The sequence below is a fragment of the Urocampus carinirostris genome, chromosome 17 (genome assembly GCF_059441175.1).
Source record: "Urocampus carinirostris isolate Australia breed hairy pipefish chromosome 17, RoL_Ucar_1.0, whole genome shotgun sequence".
Classification (NCBI taxonomy): domain Eukaryota; kingdom Metazoa; phylum Chordata; class Actinopteri; order Syngnathiformes; family Syngnathidae; genus Urocampus; species Urocampus carinirostris.
In genome coordinates, this window is record NC_142365.1 from 1,790,537 (window position 1) to 1,804,321 (window position 13,785).

General features: G+C 41.1%; 1 protein-coding gene across 1 annotated transcript in view; it reads left to right on the plus strand.

Moving 5' to 3' along the window:
* Nucleotides 1-13,128, plus strand: part of lrch2 (leucine-rich repeats and calponin homology (CH) domain containing 2) — a 42,340-nt gene extending 29,212 nt beyond the window's left edge. Inside the window, exons 15-21 of the mRNA XM_088321396.1 lie at nucleotides 529-669; nucleotides 3,181-3,231; nucleotides 4,414-4,477; nucleotides 7,943-8,055; nucleotides 9,038-9,175; nucleotides 9,637-9,714; nucleotides 11,351-13,128. Of these exons, the coding sequence (XP_088177522.1) occupies nucleotides 529-669; nucleotides 3,181-3,231; nucleotides 4,414-4,477; nucleotides 7,943-8,055; nucleotides 9,038-9,175; nucleotides 9,637-9,714; nucleotides 11,351-11,461 (696 nt within the window). The 3' untranslated portion in view covers nucleotides 11,462-13,128. The remainder of the gene's footprint in view (nucleotides 1-528; nucleotides 670-3,180; nucleotides 3,232-4,413; nucleotides 4,478-7,942; nucleotides 8,056-9,037; nucleotides 9,176-9,636; nucleotides 9,715-11,350) is intronic.
* Nucleotides 13,129-13,785: the final 657 nt, after the last annotated feature.

Consider the following 13,785-nt stretch of genomic DNA (forward strand, 5'->3'; position numbering starts at 1 on the left):
TATTTTTTTTCATTTTTGGATTTTTCTCTTTTTAATTTTGTCATTTTCCTTTCCCTTTTTTCTCGAGTTTCACTTTTTGTCTTTTTCTTTTGTTTGCATTTTTTGGATTTTTCTCTTTTTGATTTTGTCTTTTTTCTTTCCCTTTTTTCACGAGTTTCACTTTTTGTCCTTTTTCCCTTTTTTCCCATTTTTCTCGTTTCTTTCTCTTGTTATTTTGACCTTTTTTGGATTCTTTTTTACATTCCATTTTCGGATTTCTCCTGAATTCAAAAGTAATTTCGTGCGTTTTTGCTCACCTTGCCTATTTCCTCTTCTTCCGTTGTGCTTTTAGCACTCGTTTTCAGCGGCACGACCCAAAAAAACAGCGACAGCTCGTGGGAAACTAATACACACTGTCCCTTTAACTTTCGTATTAAGGCGAGGGGGGGCGGGGGGCTCAAACGATCATCTTGGGGGTTGCGGGTTTGAGACCCCTGGTGCAATGTGCTTGAGTGTCCACCAGTCGTAAATGTCTCCATTATCCCTCAGCCTCCGTCGTCCTGCTCCTTCGACAGCAGCCTGAAAACGGATCCGTCGGATTCCGAGTCCAAGTGGCCGGACGTCCCGCCCGTCCTCAATCAAAACGAGGATCGCAAGAGACACAAATACCTGAGGAAGGATTATCTCAAGGTTTGTTCTAGGGACGCACCAACTCATCGATATAATCCGTTTCAATCCGTGAGTAAAAGCGTCGGCAACTCATGAGATTGTCCATTAGTCGTGTTGCTTAATTTATGAGCCATTAAGTAAGAGTGCACACCTTAAATCAGGGGTGTCAAGCTCATTTGAACTCGGGGGCCACACGATAGAACAAACATTCTCTCGGGGGCTGGACGAGTAGATAAGAGAGAAATAAAAAAGAGAAAGAAATAAGAGAAAGAGAGGGAGAGAAAAGTAGACAGGGTGGGACAAAAGAAGAGAGAAAGGGGGAGAGAAAGATAGAGAGTGAGAAACAAAAGAAATGAAAAGAGAAATGGTGGGAGAGTTGGAGAGAAAGAGAGAGTAAGAACGAAATCCGAAGAGAAATAGAAAGAGAAAAAGAAGAGACGGAGAGAAAGAGAGAAGGGATAAGCAAGAGCGAGAGAGAGAGAGAGAGAAAAGAGAGAGAAAAAGAAAAAAGGGAGAGAGCAAAAGAAGGTAAAAAGACACATTGAGAACGAGACAAAGAGAAACAAATAAAGAGAAAAAGAGCTAGTGAAAGATAGAGAGTGAGAGAAAAATGGAGGCAAAGAGAGAGAGAGAGAGAGGGAAAGAGAGAGAGCGAGAGAGAGAAAGAGAGAGATAGGGATAAAAGGGGTGGAAGATAGAGAGAGAGAGAGAGCGAGAGAGAGAGAGAGAGAGAGAGAGAGAGAGAGAGAGAGAGAGAGAGAGAGAGAGAGAGAGAGAGAGAGAGAGAGAGGGATAAAAGGGGTGGAAAATAGAGAGAGAGAGAGAGAGAAAGAGACAAGTGCAGCATTTGTAAAAAGCACCTGGCTTTGGCAATATCAAGTGGGCATATTTCAACCTGCAGCTCGTTTTTCTCTTGCTCTTCTTTAAGCGTTGTCTCGCGGGCCAGATTCAACCCCTTAGCGGGCCTGATCCGGCCCGCGGGCCGCCTGTTTGACACCTGTGCCTTACATTATGACGCTGGGTTGTAGTACCAGTCCGACTGAGGGCGCCAAGATTGTTTTTCTAAAACATGATTATACTTATTTTTATTTTTTTTACTTTTTTATTGCATCAAACAAAATTGGCAGGACAGTTTTTGTCGTGTCTGTGGGACTTCTTTGGTGAGCGATGGCGGTGTCGGGAACAGAAACAAGTCGAAAACCAGGAGAGGAGAGTAGACGTGGTCGAGATAAAAAACAAATCGCTACTCCGGACGGGAGACCAGACGAGGTCGAGATCAAAAGAGTTCGTAATTCAGGACAGGAGAGCAGATGTGGTCTACAGGAGCAAAAAAACGGGACAGGCGAAAAAAGATTAGCAGACGGACCGACAAAAGGGGAGTGACAGGACAGAGTTTGAATACTGACAGGGAGCCAATCGGTCAACAAGCTGCAGCCGGTGCCCACGGGTGGGGCCAATTGGGCGCCATGGCAACCGTGACAGAAGCTGGGGCCACACGGGCGGGGCCAATTGGGCGCTATGGGAATCGTGACAGATGGGCGTGTCCAATTGGCTGCCATGGCAACCGTGACACACAGGGGGGGCCAATTGGGTGCTATGGCAACTGTGACACACAAATCTAAAAAAAAAACCTTTGTAAACAACAATTTTAACAATTTTAGCTTTTTACACCTTGAACAGATTCAAAGTGGACCAAAAACACCAAATTCCTGAAAATGCAAAAACAATTAAATACCAATTAAAAATATGAACTCTTCTGTGTTCTAAATAAATGATAAAATGCAAAAAATGAACCGCTTACTCTTCTATTTTGCCCATATTTAGTGAAAAAATTTGCTGGATTTTTTTGAAGGTACTGGAATCATTGACAAAAATTGGCCTGGAAAGTTTTAGAAAAGTGCTTGAATTCGCCCATGAAAAAAAGGTATACGAACACTGGCTTTCATTAATATGCCATCAGGGATAATGGATCTTGGATTATTTTTCGTTTAGCGTTAGGTGGCTATTTGCAAAGTAGCAAAATTACAGTAGTATTTAATTGCACCGGATCATTTAATTGGGAATTTGTTAAAGTCATTCATTAGTAAGACTATTTCGTGGCCATATTTACACAAATAAAATACATATATATTGTTAAAATCGAATCATACCAAGAGCAGATTTCACTCACGTCCTCCATGATGTTGAAGAAGAAGGGAAAGAGACCCCGCCCACGACGTGGGCGTGATTTATTATGCTTCAGGGAGAAACAGTACATATGAGCATTTCACAATAAAAGAATATAAGATTGATAAACGTACAAGAGATGCAATTAGACTGATTATTGAAACGTTACTTCATGTGTGTGTGTGTGTGTGAAAGATGGTTTTTATATTTTGGAATATAAAAACAAGTTATATTCACACAGTGAATTCTGAGAAATTTTACAACCAAAACGACCAACCTATCAGAATTTCCTGAGTTTATTTCGCATTGATTAACCACAAACTTCAATATGTCACCAATCTTTCTTTTGGTTTGCCATCTCGACAGTACAAATGCCAGAGTGCCCGGAAAAGCGGCAGCGGGAGTGACGACTGCGAGGTAGGTTGTTTTAAACCCTTAACCGACTCACCCTAAACAAAGTCGGAACGTGCAAACTCTTGGGATTCAAGATGCGATGATGTGGGGTCTAAATCGACCTCTTAGATGTTGTGGGAGGCATTTGATCCTTTTTTACAACTGCCAGTTGGAGAAGGGGTGGGGCCAGGAGAGGAGGAACTTACTTATGTCCGTCTCCTTGGTCGCGCTCCTAACTCTGGGTGCCCTTCCCCCACCTAACTGCTTTATTTAAGCAGAACAAAGAAAGAGAAAGAAAGAAACGCCCCTTTGGGCGGTACCAATATTTGAAACAGAAACGTGATACCATCTGGTTTAAAGATACACACTTTTGGGGAAGTACTCTACAGATGACCATTTCAAAATGGACTCATCGCAGAAATCTCACCAAGAGTCTGAAACGAGATACCCCAAAACTATGAAGCTGGTATAGCTCACCCAAAAGTCCTGGGAAGTTCTACTCCTGACACCATTCCCTGCTAAAATGGTCTGGTCCAGTGAATCCAACTTTGTCAAATATTGACCCCAAAACACAGAAGAATCCCCACAGATTAAAAAAAAAAATCTGCCTAAAAGCATTTCTGCATCATCGGAAGTCCCTTGGTGTCATCAGTTTGTTTCATAACTCCTCTTTAAAGATAAATAGACTCATCAGATCATTTTTAATATGGCTGTTAGCCCCTGACCTTTATTCCCGGCCAATTGCAAACTTTTTTTTCACGGTCCTTAGCCTGCTACAGCGTACGAATGCCGGTATTCATAAAGACCTCATGACGTAATTCTACAGGGCATATTCAAATCAGAGCCTAAAAGAAACGACTGGTATTGCAAAGCAGGATCCATTTTTACACAATCGCTGATTGACTTCTGGAAAGAGAAGGCAAACATTTCCAATTCTTTCACAATGTCTAAGCATTGGCCGAAGTCAAATACACAATTGAAGAGGTTATAGAGCTGTAAACTGGCCAGGTTTGGAAACCGATTGACATACCTTTCCAAAAAGGTGTGAAATAAAATGATTGGTTTTTCGGATTGGGACCAGGTAATGGACTTTGGGTCTGGAATTGGGATTTGAGGCCATGGTGACAGGAACGTTCAGGGGTTTCACCTGGCTGCAGGGTCCTCGAAATCCTGGAACTGACGCCATTTTTTTTGTTTTGTTTCCAGGAGAGTTTATGCAACTCTGATTACAGCAGCACACTCACGGTCTTCGGACTCAAGCCCAGATCAGGTACCAAAGTTTTGGGATCGCAGCCACACAAAAACTGAACCCGTCTTTGCATCCAAAACAATTTTCGCTTGAAACTTCGCAATATTCAGAGCAGTTCTGCGGAAGCAAAGAATTTCCGGGGAAACCTAAAGAAAGAGTTATTTTTTAGCCCTTCCACTGTTATTTTTAAATATATTTAACACATTTGTGTCATGGTTGCCATGGCGCCCAATTGGCCCCGCCCGTGTGGCGCCGGCTGCAGCTTGTTGACAGATTGGCTCCCTGTCAGTGTTTCAACTCTGTCCTGTCACTCCCCTTTTGTTGGTCCGTCTGCCAATCTCTGTTTTTACACGGCAAGCACATTTTCGCAGTTTTTCCTGTTTTTTGCTCCTGTTTGTCTCCTGCTCTTATCAGTTTTGATCTCCACCACGTCTGTGGTCACGTCCCGAATAACGATCCGTTTTTGATCTCGACCACTTCTCTTCTCCTCTCCCGGCTTTCGACTTGTTTCTGATCCCGACCATGTTTTTTTGTTCTCCTGTCCCGGCTTCTGACCTGTTTTTTCCGCTCCCGACACCGCCGTCAGCGTTCAGAGCGACCAGCTCCTCGTGACCGGCGATCATTTGATCGTGTGTGCAATCCTTCCCCTTTTTCCCAATAAAACGTTACGCGAGTGGGTCCTGTCTCTGTTCTGATCCTGACGATTTGATACGGTGTGTTTTGTTTTTCTATTGATTTTGCCTCAATTTATATATATATATTTTGTAATCATCCTATATAGATTCACATATCGTTAAGTTTTTTCCAATAAATGTCTGAAAAAATGAATTCAATAACGAATGAATAAATATTTTCCTACCGTTTTTTTCATTTTTGTATGTAGTTTCCCAGGAATTTCTTTTATAATTCCAGGAAAATTCTTAAAACGACTCAACTGTAAAAATATCAACGAAAGAAATGATTTCCTTATTTGGTCAAATAAGTCAGAGAATGTTCTTAAAACGAATACACGAATAAAACATTTGTATACTATGTGTTTTACTCAAATGTATGAATTGTCAAGAACCAGAACAGGATCAGGACCCAAACGCGTGACGTCACTCACACAAGCCTTGGGGAGTGTTAGGAATTAGATATTAAAATGTATCGTTTACCAGGAATAGCCGACATTTTCACACGGATGCAGATTTAATTTCCTAAAAAATTTTGCCAAGTGAACTCCATCGAATATATAGCCGAATTAGTGTCGATTGAGTCTCTGTCAAGCCTCCTTTCTCTATCTTCTCGCTTCCTTCTCCCAGCCCACGTTTTTTTTGCCAGCTGGTGTGCCGGCTCCTCCCATGGGCGTGCCCGGAAAGCCCCCCACGTGGGCTCCATCATCTCAGAGAAGAGCGTGGCGATGTCTGTCCTTGTGCGTCCGGCCTTCTCCGTCAGAGTCCTGTTATCAAAATTCCCTAGTCAAAATATTTCGCATTTGGAACGACGCGACCTGTCATTGAACTTCAGCCTATCCGGTGAAAATCTTCATTGCACGCGATAAATGTCACTTGTATTTAATCGTATGAAATCCTTTCTAGTCAAATGTATAAAATCCTTTAGGAGTCATGCACGTTAGGCAGCAGTCTGGCGTGGAATGACAGGAAGCCAGAGACCGACGAGGTTGAATCCAATTGCCCGAGTTGATATTGGACAGATGGGGTCGATACCGGACAGGACGGGACAGACAGGATAGATAATGAATCGGGATATCGAAATTAACAGGAAAAACTAGACGGGAACGAAAACTGGAGAATAATAAACAGGACAAAAACAAAACTGGAAACGAAATTAAACAGGACAAAATAAACAGGAACAATACCGGACAGGAAATGCCAACAAGAAACAGGACCGAGTCGAAACCCAGATCTTGCTGGGCAGAAGTTCATTGACGGACTGACAAAGGAAAAATGAGAGCACTGAGCTTAAAAAGACGGAAAGCCAATCTGTCGATGAAATGCGGCCGGTGCCACACGGGCGGGGCCAATTGGGCGCCATGGCAACCGTGACATAAATATATACCTATTTTTATTGCATTATTCTTATTATAACTCAGGGTAGTTTTTCAAAGCACTATGTTGTAGTTCTTATTTTTTGGGGTGGGTCTTTTATCTCTTTTCTCTTCAAAGTTTCTATACGACATGTTTGACCCTGGAGTGTCGTGTCTAATCTCCTCGCATACAATGTTTCACAATTTTGACATCAACGACAATTCTAATAGAAGCATCAATTCATGAAGTTATTTATTTTCTTACCCAGTAAATTTGAGCTAAGATGTCCCAGAAAAGCCGGATTACTTTGTAGTTTTATCGACATTGCTCATTAGGACGAGCTCCCTTCTTGAGGTTTCTTCATTTTCCTCATGTTGAGGTTTTTGAGTTTTTCCTTGCCCTCATGTCGGTTGCAGATCAGGGGATGCTGTCATAATAGTCTAGTTTGGACTAATCTGTTGTCTGTGTAGCCCTTTGAGACTCTTTGTGATTAAGGGCCAAAAAAATAAACATGACTTGATTTGAGGTTTTTGAGGATTTCGTTGCCTTCTTGTGGGTTTTAGATCAGGGGAGGGTGTCATAATGGTCTGTAGTCTGCAATAGTCTATGGTCTGTGCAGCCCTTTGAGACTCTTTGTGATGAAGGGCCAAACAAATAAACATGACTTGACTTGATGTGTTTTTGAGTTTTTCCTTGCCCTCATGTAGGTTTTAGATCAGGGGATGCTGTCATCATAGTATTGTGGTTTGCACTAGTCTGTGGTCTGTGCAGCTCTTTGAGACTCTTTGTGATTAAGGGCGTCACAAATAAACTTGACTTGAGGTTTTTGAGTGTTTCCTTGCCCTTATGTCAGTTTTAGATCAGGGGATGGTGTCATAATAGTATTGTGGTTTGCACTAGTCTGTGGTCTGTGCAGCTCTTTGAGACTCTTTGTGATTAAGGGCGTCACAAATAAACTTGACTTGAGGTTTTTGAGTGTTTCCTTGCCCTCGTGTAGGTTTTAGATCAGGGGATGGTGTCATAATAGTCTGTAGTTTGCAATAGTCTTTGATCTGTGCAGCTCTTTGAGACTCTTTGTGATTAAGGGCCAAGCAAAAAAACATGACTTGAGGTTTTTGAGACTGTCCCTTCTCAAGGTGTCTTCACTTTCCTCATGTTTTTGAGGTTTTGGAGTTTTTCCTTGCCCTCTCGTAGGTTTTAGATCAGGGGATGCTGTCATAATAGTCTGTAGTTTGCAATTGTCTGTGTAGCCCTTTGAGACTCCTTGTGATTAAGGGCCAAACAAAAAAACAGGACTCGACTTCATACTGCTATTAAGTCCCTTCACACAATTTTAATCGGAGATTTTTTGCTTTTGGGGGGTAAACCTACACGGTAATAATCCAGCCAGGGGATTATTATCCATTACCAGCCTCAATGGTTTGAGCATCTAAAACAGTTTCCTCGTTTCATTTTTCAGCCTTCACCAGGGGAAATCAGCAGGACTTGAGCTCGACGGAACCCAGCTTCACCATGAGGAGAAAGATGGAACATTTACGAGAGGAAATCGAGCAAATCGGAACCCTGCGACAGGTTGGCTCATTTTTTGCAGCGGGATTTTCAAAATGGAGTCACGCTTGAGGCCATTAGCGTGGGAAATTTGGCGCTCACCCTTTTAATAATAATAATAATGAGACATTTGACTTTAAAGCGCCTTTCAGAACACCCAAGGTCGCTGTACACAGAATACCAAACTGTCAGGTAGCAGGACAGGAAACAGGAAGCAGAACCCACTCGCGTAACGTTACTCACAGTTTATTAACTGAGATTCCCAGGGCTCGACGTGTCAAAACAGAGGTTCGCAGACGCTCCCACAAAAGACGACTCACAGGACAGCGTTTAAGCAGTCACAGGGAGTTATCCGTCAACGAGTTTCAGCTGGTGTCCATGGGCGGGGCCAATTGGGCGCCCCGGCAACCGTGACACAAACAACAATCAAACAAGAATAAAACAAGCAATTTGAGCAGATAAATATAAAAAAAAAAGTCAGAAGAGGTGGCTTTTAAGTCCGGGATTTCAAAGCGGACAGGTGGTAATGAGTTCCAGAGCTGGGGGGCAGAGCGGCTGAAAGCTCTGCTCCCCATGGAGCTAAAACAGGTCTGGTGGGATGGGGGGAGGAGGAATATCTGCTGTGGCAATGTGAAGAGGTTGGAGACTTATATTCAATGACTTGAAAAGCGCTATAGAAATGCAGACCATTTACCAATTAGCATCTTGATTATCCTCAAAACGTTTGGAGGCTGACTCCCTATTGGTGTGTGAGTGTGTGTGTGAATGGGGAAGTGTGAAGCACATTGTAAAGCGCTTTGGGAGCTCTTCAGTGACTTGAAAAGCGCTATACAAATGCAGACCATTTACCATTTAGCATCTTGATTATCCTCAAAACGTTTGGAGGCTGACTCCCTATTGGTGTGTGAGTGTGTGTGTGAATGGGTAAGTGTGAAGCGCATTGTAAAGCGCTTTGGGAGCTCTTCATTGTTTTGAAAAGTGACCATTTTTAACCTGCTATTTTCAGAACATCGAGTCCAGACTGAAGGTTTTGCTCCCGGACGACGTGGGGGCGGCCCTGATGGACGGCGTGGTCCTCTGCCATTTAGCCAATCACATTTGTCCTCGCTCTGTGGCCAGCATCCACGTCCCTTCCCCCGCAGTGGTACAAATGTCCCTTGTCCTACCCCCGTTTGTCCTCCGCGTCCTCACACCAAAACACACCAGAATACCCACAGATTAAAAAAAAAAAAAATCCGCCTAAAAGCATTTCTGCATCATTTCTCTTTCTCTCTTTTCTTAGTCTTTCTTTCACTGTTTGTCTTTTTCTTTCTCTCTGTTTTTCTATTTTTTTCTCTTCCCCTCTCTCTCTCTCTCTCTCTCTCTCTCTCTCTCTTTCTCTCTCTCTCTCTGTTTTCTACTTCCAATAATGAAGCCGGAAATACCATGGTAGCAACATTCCCTAGCACGGGTCCACACGGGTACGTGAATAGAATACAGGCGCTTATTCATCCCTTCTTCCTTTTTTCCCTTCTTCCCTTCTTCCTTTCCTCCCTTCTTTTCTTCTTCCCTTCTTTTCTTCTTCCCTTCTTTTCTTCTTCCCTTCTTTCTCCCCTTTCTCCCCAGCCCAAGCTCAGCATGGCCAAATGCCGAAGAAACGTGGAGAATTTCCTGGACGCCTGTCAGAAAATAGGAGTTCCTCAGGTGATCTTTTGCTTTCTCTCTCTTTCTCTCTTTCTCTCTTTCTCTCTCCCTTCTCTTTCCACTCTCTTAATTTCTCTGTCTCTTGTTCTCTCTTTTCCTCTCATTCTCTTATTCTCTTTCCTTTTCTCTTCCTTTCTATTCTTTCTTCCATCTCTCTTTCTCTTTTTCTGCCTCTCTCTCTCTTGTTTTTTCTCTCTTACTCTCTCTTCACTCTCTTTGTTTTCTTCTTTCTCTGTTTCTCTAGCTTTCGCTCTCTTTTTGTCGGCCTCCCTTTCTTTTTCACGATTTCTCTTTTTCTCTCCCTATCACTTTCATTTTCTCTTTCTTTTTTCTTTTTTTCATTTTCTTTTTTCTCTCTTACTTTCATTCTCTCTCTTTCTTCCTCTTTATTTCTATCTCTTTCTTGCTCTTTTGCTCACATTCTTCCTTTTGTTTTATTTCTCTCTTTCTCTCCCATTGTCACTCTCTTTCTGTCCCCTGTTCTCTCTCTCTCTCTCACACACTCCCTTTGTCTCTCTGTCTCTTTTTCTCATTTTATTTCTATCTTTTTTTCTTTGTTTTATTCTCTTTTGCTCTATTTTACTTTCATTCTTTCTCTTTCTTGCTCTTTATTCCTTTCTCTCTTTCTTTCTCTTTCACTCACATTCTTCCTTTTGTTTTCTTTCTCTCTTTCTATCTCATTCTTACTTTCTCTGTGTCCCCTGTTCTCTCGCTCTCTTACTCTCCCTTTGTCTCTCTGTTTTTTTCTCATTTTATTTATATCTTTCATTCTTTGTTTCATTCTCTTTTTTCTCTCTTACTTTCATTCTTTCTCTTTCTTGCTTTTTATTTCTTTCTCTCTTTCTTTCTCCATCGCTCACGTTCTTACTTTTGTTTTCTTTCTCTCTTTCTCTCTCTCTCATTCTCACTCTCTCTCTCTCTGTCCCCTGTTCTCTCTCTCTCTCTCTCTCTCTCTCTCTCTCTCTCTCTCCCCCTCCCTTTTTTCCTCTCTCTCTCTTTCTATCTCTCTATCTCTACCTGTCCCTTTTCTTTCTTTCCCCCTATTGCTTTCCTTTTCTCTTTCTTTCTTTCTCTTGCTCTCTCTCTCACTCTCCCTTGGTCTCTGTCCCTTTTTCTCATTTTATTTCTATCTTTTTTCTTTTTTTCATTCTCTTTTTTTCTCTCTTACTTTCATTCTTTCTCTTTCTTTATTTTTTGCTCACATTCTTCCCTTTGTTTTCTTGCTCTCTTTTTCTCTCCCTCATTTTTTTCCTGTCCTCTGTTCTCTCGCTCTCTCATTCTCCTTTTGTCTCTCTGTCTTTTTCTCATTTTATTTCTATCTTTTTTTTCTTTTTTTTTCTCTCTGACTTTCATTTTTTCTTGCTCTTTATTTCTCTCCTTTCTCTTTCGCTCACGCTCTTCCTTTTGTTTTCTTTCTCTCTTTCTCTCTCATTCTCACTCTCTCTCTGTCCCCTGTTCTCTTGCTCTCTCACTCTCCCTTTGTCTCTCTGTTTTTTTCTTTTTTTTTTCTCTCTGACTTTCATTTTTTCTTGCTCTTTATTTCTCTCCTTCTTTCTCTTTCGCTCACGCTCTTCCTTTTGTTTTCTTTCTCTCAATCTCTCTTTCTCTCATTCTCACTCTGGTTCTCTCCACGCAGGACAAGTTGTGTCTTCCCCATCACATCCTGGAAGAACGCGGCCTGATCAAGGTGAGCGCCACCGTCCAGGCGCTGGCCGACCTCCCCCGCCGTCAGGCCACGCCCACCTGAGCCGGAAGGACCGGGTCGGGGACGGGGGGGGACACCTCGGGAACGCCGCCCGGAAGAACCTCTACCCGACCCACGATCCTTCTTGTCTTTTCTTCCCGACTTTTCGCGTTCCCGGGAATTCGCCTTTTCCGAACCGCTGCCGATCGGTCACGCTCTGCCGCCGCGGCGCGGACTGTACCCCCTGTTACGGTCCATTCAAACACATAAGGGGACCAAATAAACGCAACGTTGACGACGACGTGGCTCTGTGATGACCCCGGGACCACTGTGCGTTTCCAATCCTGTATTTTTTTACAGTTTGTCTTCTTAAAGGGACAGTGTTTTATAGTTGTCCACCAGATGTCGCTATGCGTGTAGTCCAAGTACGGAGACAGAAAGTGAGCAAGAAGCAGCCTTTTTCTTCTCTTGTTTCTCAAAGAAAGAGAAAAAAAAGGGACAAAGATTTTTTTTTGAATAATAAAAATAGAGAGGAAGAAATGAGAAAATGGAAGTCAGAAATGGAAAGAAGAGTGGGAGAAAAGAAAGCATAAAAAAGGAAAATGGAGTTAAAGAGATAAAAAAGGAAAGAATGAAAAGAAAGGAATTAAAGAGAAAAAGGATTTTTTTTCCTTTCTTTTTTCTTTTTTTCTCTGTATTATCTTTATCATTTTTATGGAGTATTACTTTTTGTCCTATTGCTTTTTCTCTCTCTCTCTGTTCTTTTTTTCCTTTTTTGTCCTTTTTCTTCCTTTTGTGTTTTTCATTTTTCTTTTTCTTGTTTTATTCATTTTTTTTTATTCATTTTTTATTCTTTCTTTTTCCTTTTTGGGTCCTTTTTTTCTCTTTATTATCTTTATCATTTTTTTGGAGTATTACTTTTTGGCCTATTCCTTTCTCTCTCTCTCTCTCTCTCTCTCTCTCTCTCTCTCTGTTCTTTGTTTCCTTTTTTGTCCTTTTTTTCCTTTTGTGTTTTTCTTTTTTTTTCCTTGTTTTCTTCATTTTTGATTTATTCATTTTTTTCTCTTTGTTTTTCCTTTTTTGTCCTTTTTCTTCCTTTTGTGTTTTTCATTTTTCTTTTTCTTGTTTTATTCATTTTTTATTTATTCATTTTTTTCTCTTCCTTTTTCCTTTTTGGGTCCTTTTTTTCTCTTTATTATCATTATCATTTTTTTGGAGTATTACTTTTTGTCCTACTCCTTTTTCTCTCTCTCTGTTCTTTTTTTTCCTTTTTTGTCCCTTTTCTTCCTTTTGTGTTTTTCATTTTTCTTTTCATGTTTTCTTCATTTCTTATTTATTCGTTTTTTTCGCTTTCTTTTTCCTTTTTGGGTCCTTTTTTTCTTTTCTCCGGTGCGTTTCGGTCACTTTGAATCTCCGTATTTTGTCTCCTTCCGTCATGCTTTTAGCACTCGTTTTCGGTGGCACGACAGAATAGAGCGACATCTAGTGGGAAAATAATCCACGCTCTCCCTTTCACTTTGAGATGAAGGCAGGGGCCTCAAAGTCATCCCGGGAGACGCCATTGTCCCCCGGGCCGTGAGTTTGGAACCCCAGCTCAAATTGTTTTTGTTTTTCTGCTGATTTTCCAGTCAGGACCCAAGCGCATGTAAAAAATAACAAATCTCTGTACATATCCTCTGTATAACTTTCCACCAAGTTTCCTACTAAAATAAAAATGAGAATGAAATCGTGGCGATTATAAATCAATTCTTTGCCTATATCATGGTCTTGTCTTTTTCTCATTTTATTTCTATCTTTTTTCTTTTTTTCATTCTCTTTTTTTTCATTCTTTCTTTTTCTTGCTTTTTATTTCTTTCTCTCTTTCTTCCTCTTTCGCTCATATCCTTCCTTTTGTTTTCTTTCTCTCTTTCTCTCTCATTCTCACTCTCTTTTTGTCCCCTGTTCTCCCGCTCTCTCACTCTCCCTTTGTCTATTTGTCTGTTTCTCATTTTATTTCATCATCTTTTTTTCATTCTCTTTTTTTCTCTCTTACTTTCATTCTTTTGCTTTTTGCTCTTTATTTCTCTCCTTTCTTTTTCGCTCACATTCTTCCTTTTGTTTTCTTTCTTTCGTTTTCTCTCATTCTCACTCTCTTTCTGTCCCCTGTTCTCTCTTTCTCTCCTTATAGCTTTCCTTTTTTCTTTCTTTCTTTCTTTTTTTCTGTCTTTCTTTCTCTTGCTCTCTCTCTCTTTCACTCTCCCTTTGTCTTTCTGTCCCTTTTTATCATTTTATTTCTTTTTTTCATTCTCTTTTTTTCCCATTCTTTCTTTCTTACTTTTTATTTCTTTCTCTCTTTCTTTCTCTTTTGCTCATATTCTTCCTTTTGTTTTCTTTCTCTCTTTCTCTCT